Source organism: Martes martes, assembly GCF_963455335.1.
Source record: "Martes martes genome assembly, chromosome: 11".
NCBI lineage: Eukaryota > Metazoa > Chordata > Mammalia > Carnivora > Mustelidae > Martes > Martes martes.
The window spans coordinates 97,681,665-97,694,819 of NC_137899.1; the positions used below are offsets into that span (position 1 = coordinate 97,681,665).

The 13,155-nt window shown below is 39.7% G+C and overlaps 1 protein-coding gene across 6 annotated transcripts in view; it reads right to left on the bottom strand.

Moving 5' to 3' along the window:
- The window catches only part of TPK1 (thiamin pyrophosphokinase 1), a 347,265-nt gene that overhangs the window by 78,090 nt on the left and 256,020 nt on the right, over positions 1-13,155 (bottom strand). For all 6 annotated transcript variants that reach the window (XM_080818627.1, XM_080818623.1, XM_080818626.1 and 3 more), the window contains one exon: positions 9,775-9,886. In XM_080818627.1, the coding sequence (XP_080674753.1) occupies positions 9,775-9,886 (112 nt within the window). The remainder of the gene's footprint in view (positions 1-9,774; positions 9,887-13,155) is intronic.

The following is a 13,155-nucleotide window of genomic DNA, read 5'->3' on the forward strand; positions in this document are numbered from 1 at the left end:
AAGATTCAATGACCTAATAACAGAAAATTACTTAATTCACTGAGTACAAACCTGATATGAGAGGCTGAATAACACCCCACCTCCCCCCCCCACCCGCCAAATGTCTACACTGGAATCCATGGAGCCTGTGAATAAATCACTTATATGGTAGGAGGAGGTTTGCAAGATGTGATTTAATCAAAATTCTGAGATGGGTTTATCCTGGGCCATTCGGGTGGTCTCAGTGTCATCACAAATTCCTTAAATGCAGGCAGCGACAGAGTCAGTGTTGGAGGAAGAGATAGAACAATGGAAGTAGAGGTGAGAGAGAGATTTGACGATGGTGTGCTGCTGGCCTTGAAGACGAAGGAATAACTGTCCAGAAATGAGGGCAGCCTCTGGAACTGGAAATGGTGAGGAGAGGATTTTCCCCTGGAGCTTCCAGGACGAAAGCAGCTCTGTCAGAACCTTGATTTTTGTTTTTTAAGACCCATATAGGACTCTGGCCTCCAGAACTATAAGACAACGGATGCACTGCTTAGGCCAGTAGTTTGTGGTAATTTGTTACAGCAGCAATTTGAAACTGATACACCTGGAAACTTGCATCATGAAAAATTTAACAAATATGGTCATTTTTTAATCTATCAAACATCACATACTTTAGGTTTATCTATCTTTCAATATATCTATATCTGTTATCAAACACCAAAATTTCCTGCAGTGCTAGTAATGAAGGAGATCAGGAGGCGAAAGTTCTGTGCCAGGAGTTGAGACACCTGAGTTTTAGGTCAGGTCTGGTTGCAGAAAGCTGTGTGGTTTGGGAAGTCATTCTTATTTATTTACTTATTTTAGGAAGTCATTTTTAGATATTAGTTATTTCACTTGAAAATCATAGGTCTCAACAACCAATGACATTATTATGATACTATCATCTTGACATTATGATATTATAATTATTCTAGAATCTAAGTAAAGGAGATAACATTCACACAGTCCAGCCCACACATCATAGACATTGTCATTTGCTGGCATATTATATAGAATGCACTAAAAAAAATCAAGATGTAGTATCAACAAGATTTCTTTTTCTAATACATTCTATTAATAAAGAAAGTAATATTCTGCTGTTCCCATAATGTAGTCCAAAGCATAAGAAATCACTCGGTGCAGCCTAGAGTAATGAAACTGGTATGCACTATTACATTTTAAAGTTTTACCAAATACTTGGAAATATTTAGTACTCTATGAATAGAAATGCAAGACCTCCTTGAAAAGCCTCTGTGAAAATACTTATTTGCCATTACGATCCTAAATTATGTAAATAATATAAGTGTAATATTATAGGTATGACTATTGTGAAAAACAGATCTTTCACCCATGCATCACACACTTGAATTTACATAAATTTGTAAGAGAATTTTTTATTTCTGAGGTTTGAAAAGATTCTTAGTGGAAAATTATTAATGAAGAAAGATCAATCCTGGAATTTATAGCTAACACTTCCCATTTATAAATAAAAATGGGCTATGAAAACATTAATGACTTTTCTAAATTAATCATAAAAAGCCACGGAGACTCTAAGTCATTGATGACTAACTAAATACAAAAGGGGGGAAATTTCTCCTGCCCATGTGTTGAGATACATGATTTTTAAAAGAACACTTACAGGATACTGTATATAATTTTTGTGTAAATGCAACTTCTTCCCCCTAAAGTTGTGTTTGCTTCAATGTTCAGTGATCTATATTCCTCCGAAGGGCCAGCCAGCCCCAGCTGTTTTTAATTAGAAACAAGATGGCCCCGTTGGTCTCCTCCCCTCCCCTCTCCTCTCTTTGTGGCAGTGAGCAGACAAAAGGGGGCCGAGGTGCAAGGCACCACCTGTCTTTGGGTCAGAACATATGCCAGGTATCTCCTGCAACCAGAGTTACCACTGTGCTTTGTCCTTCCCAAATCTGCATCCTGCCTGCTAGACCTATTTCCCTTGTGTCTTGCTTTGGTTGCCTTGGCTGACTTTCCCGGAGTTTCTCTCTTGAATACCTAGACTTCAAGGGTAGGTAGCACTATTATCCTGACACTAAAACCAGTCAAAGACATCACAAAGCAAAACAAAACCAAACCCTACAAAACAATTTATTATAGGATATGGATACAAAAGCCCTCAACAAAATAGAAAACAGAAACCATCGATATATAAAAAGAATTGTACATCATGACCAGGTGAGGTTTGTCCCAAGGAAGCAAGTTTGGTTTAACATCCGTGATTCAATTAATGTAACATACTATATCAATAGAATTTTTTAAAAACCACAAAAATCACACGATCATCTCAATAGACAAAATTTAAAAAAGCAAAATCCATGCTATTTCATGATAAAAAAAAAACACTCAACAAACTATGACTGGAATGGAATTTTCTCAATCTGATAAGAGACATCAGTGAAAGACCAACGGTTAGCATCATATGATGAAAGGCTGGATGCTTTCCACCCAAAATCAGTAACAGGACAAGGATGTCCACACTTGCTGCCTTCAATTTATTTAAATATTTAATATTGTATTGGAGGTTCTAGCCAGGACAGTTTGGCAAGAAAAAGAAACAAAAGAATCTACATCCATTTGCAAAGGACATGATCATGAAGATTTAAAAAAATCCTAAGAAATCCACTAAAACACCATTAGTACTAATGAATGAATGCAGGAAGACTGCAGGATACAAGATCAATTTATACAAAAATCAGTTTTACTTCTATATACTTGCAATGAACAACCTAAAAATGAAATTAAGAAGAGAATTCCATCCACAACGCGATTAAAAGAATACGATACTTTGAAACAAATTTAACAAAAAAAGGTACAAAACTTACATGAAAACAGCAAGATTTTGTTGAAAGAAATTAAAGATCTAAATGAAAGTACCTCAGGTTCATGGGTTGGAAGACTTAACATTGGTATGAGATGGATTTACTTCTCAAACCGACCCACTGAATCAACACAGTCCTTATCAGAATCCTAGCTGACTTCTTAGAAGTCAATAAATTAAACAAATTATATAAACAAATTATGTCTATGCATATAATTTGATAATTAAGCTCTGTGCTATTTGATCTACCATATTTTATCAGTTCTAACATGTACATTTCCCCCTCATCTCTGCAATTATAATCAGTATTTTTTTCCTTAGTGAACATTAAATAAAAATGCATCCTGTAACTGCTGACATCTCAAATGTGATGAAATAGTCATTTCACCTATTTGTCAACTCAAGAAAATGGTCTGGGGTGGGAAACGTTCACTAACAGCTTCCTTGGGTGGGGGACAGAGGCAAAAAAAAAAAAAAAGCCATCCTGATTATCACCTTTGATCTCTAATGCATGTGTTTTATGTGAAAATTTTAATAATATCTTCAATTCAAAGTGGGTCACCAGGTATCAAAGAATTAAGATACAAAAGAGACCTGGGTGCCTGGGTGGCGCAGTGGGTTAAGCATTCGGTTCTTGTTGGCTTGGGTCATGATCTCAGGATCCCAAGATTGAGTCCCACACTGGCAGCGCTCAGCACAGAGTCTGCTTTAAGACTCTCACCCTCTGCCCCTCCCCCACTGCACACTCAGTCTCTCTCTAAAATAAATAAATAAATCTTAAAAAAGAAAAAGATACAAAAGATACTGTCCTTGAATCACACAGGAAATACTGATGTCACAGATTCAGAGTGCTATCTTTCCAGCACTGGACTAGAAAAGCAGTAATTAAAAATAGTAACGTAGACACCTAAAAATATAAAACATCTCACACATTAGCGGCATTAGTTCACAAAAAGTTATAACCTAAGTGGGCAGAGCTATCATTGAACCATGACACCTATATGCCAAGAAATCCCAAACTGCTCTCTCTAGCGGGGCCCTCTCCCCTGCACTGCAGACTCACAACACTAACGGGATCAGAAAATACTTTGACATAATGGAGTGAGGATTCAGGGTGCTTCTCACTGAAACTGCATTATTAACCAGTGTAGTTTTAGAGATCCATAAGCTGTCCCCTTATGAGCCTGGCACTTAAAAATCCTCACAGAGAACTCCTACGAAAATCTTGGTACCTGTACACACTTACTACAAATTATTTTCCGTTGAGATGAAAAATCTTTTCAAATGGTTTTCTCTTAATTTCTTCCCTTCAAAAATATTTCATGTGGGTTAGACTGGAGTCTTTTTCAGTCAGTACTTGAAATTATTTCATTCTGTCATTCATTTCTATACTTTGAAAAGACATAAAAGAAGGAACAATGAATGCATAATTTCACACTCAATTTGAGTGTTATAAATAAGAGGGCTGGGCAAACGGAAAGCAATTCCATTTGATATTTTCTTAGGCCAAAGTGTAAAGAAGTTAAGAGCTCCGTCGCAGAGAATTTAAATTCTTCTTCCTAAGCTTTTTCGTTTCTAGGTTTCCCCATAGGTGTGCCTTCCTCTTGGTTTTTCCCTCTTTATCCCAAATTCATTTTAGTGATTTCTTTTTAACATCAACTTACCTTTGATAGAAAGTCTTTCATTTACTAATTGGAAATAAGGAAAAATAGCATTATAGACTTCATTTCCAATTTTGAGTGCAACAATCCCTAATGATGTGAATTTTGGCAAATTACTAGAACTACCATGTGTCCTTATCTGAAAACTGGGGATATCTGAAAAATCTGCAGAAGCAATTAACTATACCACTTATCAGGGTGAAGGAAAACCAATTAGAATAAAAGAAAGGTTACACTTACGTATATGGTAGTAAAACTTTAGGACGTCAAAGAAAAATGAGGTCTAAAGGACAGAGTTAAAAATGATTATCAATGCATAAGAGCTGGTTTGCTTAACTGCAGTTTCCTCAACAGCAACAAGAGAAACCCCTAAGAGAACGGCCAAAAGAGAATGAAAATAAGATTTTATTATCTATGTGTCGCTAAATTGCTCATCAAGATGGCGGACAAAGAAAAGACATTTCTTGATAGAAGTGCAGAGTCCTACTCATTCTTACCTTCTCTGACAGAACCTCGGTTTCACTTGGGCCGCCCCGTCTTCAGACACAGACTGCACATACCTAGGCTCTTCTGCAGCGAGGGTGGCTGCTCGGTAGTTCTGGCCCCTGAGGCAAAAGACTGGATGCAGAAAGGATTTCTGGAAATGGTGGAATCCCTAAAGCCTTACTTTCCTGTTACGTGTGCTACCCTGTCTTCTTACCCTTCCTTTCTCCTGACGCTGAATGGGGACCTGACTGGCCTGAGTTGCAACATCTTAAGAGTTTGAGGCAAAGGCTCAGAGGCCCACAGAAGCCACGCCCTGTAACTACTTACCTCCGTACTTTGTTACATGAGGGAAAAAGATATTAAAGCTTTTTTCATTTTTTTAAAAGATTTTATTTATTTGACAGACAGAGATCACAAGTAGGCAGAGAGGCAGGCAGAGAGAGAGGAGGAAGCAGGCTCCCTGCTGAGCAGAGAGCCCGATGCGGGGCTCGATCCCAGGACCCTGGGATCATGACCTGAGCGGAAGGCAGATGCTTAACACACTGAGCTACCCAGGTGCCTCCCCCTTTTTTTGTTTTAAAGAGAAATAAAAGCTTTTTTTGAAGCTCCTGTTTCAGTTAGTCATAACTTCCTATTTGTTAAGACTGAAGAAGAAAGAAAACTTAATTACTACCAAATATATGACTTTCTGAGAAAACCCAAGTGAATCTACACTCACATTTTTTAGGAACAATAAAAGAGGGATACCTGGGTGGGTTAGACAGTTAAGTGTCCGGCTCTTGGTTTCAGCTCAGGTCACAATCTCAGGGTCGTGAGATTGAGCCCCACATGGGGCTCCACACTGGGTGTGGAGCCTGCTTAAATTCTCTCTCTCTCTCTCTTCCTCTGCCCCCGCCCCCAGAAAACAGTGAGAGCATTCAGCAATATATTGATATAATATACTTAAACCAATTTGATGTCTGTCTATATACCACCAAGGAGCTCAGAGAATTGAAGTTTTTTTTTTAAATTGAAGTTTTTAAAAGGTATAATTTACAGCATCAACACAAAATATAGGGTTCCTAGAAATAAATCGAATATAAGATGTATAGGATCTATATCTATAGATCTATATGTATATATAGATCTATTATCTATAAATGAAAAATAATTCCAATAAAACTCACAATAGAATTGTGTGCATGACACTTGTCAAGTTCACAACATTTGTGAAGATCAAAAAGCCAAGAATAACCATAAAACTCTGGAAGAAGAAAGCTGAGAGACTCCATTAGCCATATTTCAGGATTTATTATAAAGCTACTCAGGGCAGTGTGGGATCAGCATAGCAAGAAGTGTGTAAGCCAAGAGAAGACACTAGAAATGCAAGTTCTCCCCCTGCACATGAAAACTTTCGGTTGGAAGATAAGATAAGTAAGATAAATGGTGCGAGGCAACTCATAATCAGTAATGAAAAAAATCAGATCTGTAGCCCATATCATACACAAAAATCAATTTCAGGTGCAAGAAAAGACCTAAAAATAAGACTAGAACTATATTGTGAGAACGTCTCTGTGACTGTGGAGAATAAAAAGATGACGTAAGACAAAAACTACAAATCCCCAAGGAAAAGATGGATACATTTGACTGCCTTTAACTTACTAACCTCAGTGCATACAAAAATGCCATAAACAACTAGAAAAGGCAAAGTATAGCCAGGAAGTAGATAATTAGGGTCTGAAGAACCTCTAATAATAAGAAAAAAACAAATAATCCAATGGCTAAATGGCCAAAGAAAGTGATGCACAGAAGAAGAAACCAATGCTGCGTGGCTAGGAACTACAAAAAGATGCCTTCCCTCAGGCCAACCGGAGATAGGGATGAAATATCACTGACATGTATCAGATCAGCAAAAATCTGATGAAACCTGACAATACCAAGAACTGCGAGAGGACACAGAGCATGGGAGCTCTTGTATTCACCTGGGTGAGTGGACAATGGCGTACCCACTGTCAGAGCAATGTGGCAGACCCAGTAAAGGTGATGCTCCTGCCTATGATGCAGCTGTTTTCCTCCCAAGGGAACAGAGCCTAGAGAAGCGCCGGTACCAGACCCATGACACAGAACGTTCACAGTGTACTGCTGGGAACTAAACTACGGTCGCATTGGTAGCTTTAACACCAGCTGTTGAGTTTCACTTCTGCGTGACGGGTACAGAGGCATCTTTTCACAGTTATTTTAAAGACAGAACATGATGAGAGATACTGCAAACTGAAACAGGTAAATCAGGTTCGTTTTCGAACTTGCGGCATCACGTTTTAGAGGGGGTAAAGACTGGGGGACAGCCAGCCTCCACTCCAGACCCCCCGAGGGAGATTTGGGTTTTCGCTTTTTGTTTTTTATTTTTTAAAGAAAGGCACGTGCAGCGCCTCACTGGGAGACTACCCTCGTTCTCCTGCAAAGGGACCTTGAGCGCTTGTCTGGAGGTCCTAGCAGGGAAGCGCAGCTCCTATATCCTGACTGAAAAACGGTCCTCTGTCGGGGAAGGTCATCCACTATGGCCCAGCACGCAGCTTCGGGAGGGATGCACAAGGAGCCGCAGTGAGGGTGGAGGGGGCACTTGACTAGTCAGCCACATCAGCTGAATCAACACCGGCGATCAGTGGGGTGACAGACATGGCAGCCAGATCGCCCTCCTGTCCCTGAGGGAGATTTTGATAGGTTTCCCTAGGAGCACTTGCATATTCTCCTTGACCTAAGAAGTGATCAGCACCTGGCTGAGTTACTGCACCTCCTTTCTCCTTCTCAGGCCATCCTGTCACTTCATGGGTGTGACTGACAAGCTGACATTGACCTCAGGGCTCTGCTTTCACAGTGACAGCGAGTGAAGCAGGGACCCTGCCCTCTCAGTGGAAGAAATCTAGACACTGCTTTCCAAGTTGACATTGCCTCATTTCCCAGCTGTTACTACTACTTTTTAGTGACACAATATTACCTATCCCGAGACCCCCTTAGGTAGCGCTCTCACCACAGAAAACTGATGAAACACTGTGTCTCAATTCTCTGGCTTTGCCTACTCTATAAAGTTGCTAGTTACATATTTTACATAAAATTGTAGGGGAAATACTTTTTTCAAAAGTCAAAGCAATCCATAAATATATAAATAATAGTACGTAGCATTTCTGTAGGATTGAAACATTATCACCGACAGTAAGATTAAACACCACGTCATGCCCAAGGGCCCCTTCCCAGGGTCAACTTTATTATATAGAATTAGGACATGCGACACAGAGGATCAGAGGATGTTCTAACGAGCCCGGAAGCAGCCTGGGTAGTACTCCAGGTGTTCCCCATCATCGTCAGGGGAAGGAAGCAGGGCCACGCCTGGACTGGCAGCCCTCCTCCCTGCTCAGTGCCCCTCCAGTCTTGGTGCCAGCCCTGAAAAGTGAGGTCCCTGGCACATCCAGAAGGACGTCCCCGGTGTCGAGACTGGGTCCCAGGAACAAATGGAACTCCAAAGAGTACAATTGTTTTAGGGTGGAAATGTTTTCAAAAAAAGTTTCTAACAGGAGCTCATGTCAGTTTCAGCTAAACAGCTTCAGAGCCTGTCACATATTTCTGTGCACTAGAGCAGATCTGTCTCACTGTCCTTTCAAATTCTGATGAGCTCTCCAGACATTTGCCTCAAAATATCTCTAGTTTTTCCTAATTGTTCATAGAAAAGGTTCATAGAAAAGTCTTTTAAAATATCTTTTTATCTTCAAATTACTTACTTCTTGAAGTATTTATTTCCTTGTGGGAACCTAAGAGTTTTACATGTTACAAAAGAATGACATGGTTCCGTAATTTGGTTTTTATAACGTTAGAGGAAGGTGGTCAATCAGGAGACAATCCCTTTGACATTCAACCAAAGCTCTTTGACTAATTATCATTAGTTTTAAAGAGACTAGAGCTGACCTATTTCACAAGCCTGATGGTGTGTTGTGGAATCAGCATTTATTTCATGAAAATACCCACCTCAGTTTTTGTTCCTTTCAAATCAGACAGTTTTAGTATAACTAGGACCCATTACAGTTAGTAAGCACTGGGAAACATTTTAAAACAGTAAAAGCAGCTAATCTAAATCTCAGAGGTTTGACTATGAAAAGAACTTGCTACTTTAGTTAGAATAGCTGCTTCTCTAGAAAAGTAAAGAAGGTTTCAGGAACACAAAATCTCGAAGAAGACTGGACAAAGAATTCTTAGATTCAACACTAGAAGTACAATCCACGAGAGAAAAAAAAAATCAGACTTCATCAAAATTAAATTAATGAATTTAGTTAATTTGCCAATCATGTATCTGATAAAGGACTTGAATCTGGGATATATACGGAAATCTTACAGCTCAAACTAAAAAGGGAAATAATGCAATTAAAATATGAGCAAAAGCTCTAAAGACATCACTCCAAAGAAAATATACTAATGACCCATAAGCACATGAAAAGGTGTTTGACATCGTAAGTCATTGGTCGGGGGAGCAAATAAAACCACAAGATACCACTGCATATCCAGTAAGATGTGTCAAAACAAAAAGACAGTAACAGCTGGTGAGGCTGTGGGAGAAACTGGAGGCCTCACACATCACTGGAAGGAATACAAAATGGTGCAGCTCCTTTGGAAGATAGCCTGGCAGTTCACAGCAAGGTTAAACACAGACTACCTTAGACCTAACAGCAGATATATACAGATATATATATATACACACACATACACACTTTTTTTTTTTTTTTAAAGAAAGAAAATCTCCCTTTGTGCAAGGGTTTTACTTACTGAGGTTCCACTTTAGGCCTGTTGTTGTAACATGATGGCAAGACTGTCCAACAGGAATAAGGCCACACCAATCACCTTCCATTCCGGTATCTACGTGCATTTTGTGCTTTCCCTGAAGTAGAGAAGGAATGACAATCAGCAGAGGGAAGAGAAAGGACAGGACATCAATGTCACTGAACATCCAGGCCTATGCACCAGCTGCCATCCCAGAATTTCACGCGGTTATCATACTTAATCCTAATAACAAATTTAAGTAGTATGTCCTGAATAATCCCAGGAACTTCCACCTGACTTAATTCTAGCCACAATTTTACAAGGTAGTTTATTGTTACTTGTTACTTTCATACATGAGAAAATGGCAGTTTGCAGAGATTAAATGTGTCCAGGACCACACAGATAACAAGGGGGCAGAATCAGGACTCCCAGCTATACTTGCTCATTCTAAAGACTAAACTGATTCCACATGCTAGGGTTTTAATCAAACACTTGCTTGAGTGTAAATAAAACATTTCTCCCTAAGGAAAATCTCTACTTTATCTTATAAGTGGACTTCTAGCTTTCAGAATTCAATGTCAGTCCTGCTAATGGTTAATCTGCTTCCGATGTCCATGGCTACTCTAGGGGATGCTCAGTGAGAAGTACCTCTACTGGGAAATAGTATCTACCTTGAGGAATAAGGATGCTTCCCCCATCTGGATTATGAAAACTGATATAATTTACTATGTTATCAAGTTTTCAGCTTATAAGCAGGTTAACATTAAATGCAATGTTTAATCAAGGCTACAACATTTGCTTTTAAATAAAATACTTGGAAATTTCCTCTTCTTCTGCAAAGTAATGACTTTCCATTACTTTTCTATTCTATTCATTATCCTCAGAATATATGGTCTTTATAGAAAGATACCTCAAGTCCTTATGGGGAAAATGCCAAGGCACACATCTATTCAATAATGACACAGAAAAGATATTTTCCATAATTCATGTAACTCTGAGGGGATAAAGATGTTCTTTATTTTAATGAAATATTATTTGAAAGCTTAATATATGACACATTACCAGAGTAAGGTACTTATACCACCTTTTATAGGATTTTATTCCAAGTTATGTCTTTTGTACTCTGTTATGGGCTCTGAGAACCTACTCTGCTATACAGAAGACCTCAGCGTATGAGTAGGCTTTATCTTTAGTCAATGGGTTGCTTTTATTTGGAAAACAGCTCTCTAAATTACTTATCAGTTCTTGAAATGTAACACAAGTTCATATAGATCTCTACTACCTATACAACTTATAAATATGCATTTCTATTTGAACACTCAATCAGAAGGCATAAATTTAATTAAGAGCGCTTAAATATATTCAAAGACAAAGACCATTTAAAGAAAACATGAAATATATTTGAACTTGATGCCCATCACTGGAAGAAAAGATGGGCAACACAGGTAGACAAACACCAAGCGATGGATTAGACACACTCGGAGAAAAGTGGGTGTACTGAAAACACAATGCCCTGTGAAAACAATGCCACACGAAACAGAATTGGGATAAATTACAGAACCCATCAGGGGTGCCTGGGTGGCTCAGTCAGTTAAGCATCTGCCCTCAGCTCAGGTCATGACGTCTGGGTCCTGGGATCAGTTCCTGGGATTGAGTCCTGCATCAGGGTTCCAGCTCAGCAGGGAGTCTGCTCTCTCTCTCTCTCTCTTTCCCTCTGCCCCTCCCCCACTCCCTCTTGTGCGCGTGCGTGCTCTCTCTCTCTCTGTCCGTCCCTATCACTTGTTCTCTAATAAATAAAACCTTTAAAAAGAAATTACAGAACCCATCTATGTAAGTTGAAATAAATACAAACACATCAATACACTTTTTCTAAAAACAAAATTTAAAAAGATGTTAAAAATTTAAATATACATGTGTGTATATATATATGTATATATATGTACACACACACACACACACAAACACGTTTGCCTATGGGAAGAATAAGGTAAATGGGAATGCGGCAGAGGAATTAAAGGGAAATGGATTAAATTAAAGGCAAATGGATCAACCAATGAGGATTCTTGCCTGGACCAGAGATAATAATGTGCCACGGAACAAACCAGCATAACTGACTCAACACTGAAATCTTATAAAAAGAACAATATGTTGTTTAGATACAAAGTGATACAAGACAGAAATTCTTAGACTCCTCTGAAGAAAAAAATAGGGAAATATTTTAATAATTCTGAAGAATAATTCAAGTAAGAGGAATAAGTGGAACTTGGCAACGGAAAAAACTTATGAGTGAAATGAAAACTAATCTTCTTCCTGAATAATGATCTCTGTTGTTGTTTTAGATCAATTCAGAGCAAAGCACAGAGACCATTATTACAGCTATGGAAACACTGTACATATTCGGAGTAAAAGCAGTCACTGCCAGAAGGCACAGGTCCGGAGGGTGGACGAAAGCGCAGGGGCCCTCATCTTCTCATCATGTTACATCCTAAAAGAATCAAGAAATAGTACCTCAAGGGGTAGACTTTTAAGGGGGAGGGGATTTATAAATTGCTCCTGGCCCGAGTAGCTGGTAATATGGGTAACGTGCCTAAGACCAAAAAGGGGACCGAGAAGGGAAACTTGAAATCTCTCTGGCCTCCCTCATAAACCTCCGTGCCAGCGTCCACGACGTGACTCACGCAGCTGTCCATACGAACCCTGTCATCACTGCGTGGAGGGGGAGGCACAGAGTAATCGGGAAGATGCTGGTCGGAGACCTGATCAGGTGCAGAGGAGTCGGGGGCAGAATGTAGGCAAGGGGTTCCCTGCTGCTTGTGAGGGAAGAGAAATCAACTCCGCGGAGGGTGCACGTGTGCAAAGCCGTGACTCGGTGGCAGGACACTCACTGGCGGGGTCAGGCAGGGAGGGTGGGACGCCGGGGCACAGGAGGCTGTTAGGGCGGTGAAGCTGTTCTGTGGGACATGACGGATACGTGACCTTACGTATTTGTCAAGACCCAAAGAATCTATAACACAAGCAGTGAGCCCTAAAGTAAATTATGGGCTTTTACAAATAATAATATACAATACTGGTTCATCACCTGCACACAAGTCCCCCACTAATGCAAGATAATAGGGGAAATTGTGAGTTGGAGAGGAGATATATGGAAACTTTGTCTAATTGGCTCAATTTTCTGTAAACCTAAAACCATTCTAAGAATAGTCTACTAATTAAAAAGAAAAAAGTCTTTCCGTGACCCCTCTGTCTCTCATCCCTTAATGGGACTGGCAGCAATGTGACAGTAGGCATGCCACCTCTGGGAGCCAGTAGCCCGGTACTGCACCGAGAGAAACATGCAGCCGCTTCTCAGCACCGCTACAACTTAGGTGGCTCTTTCCCCCTTAAAAA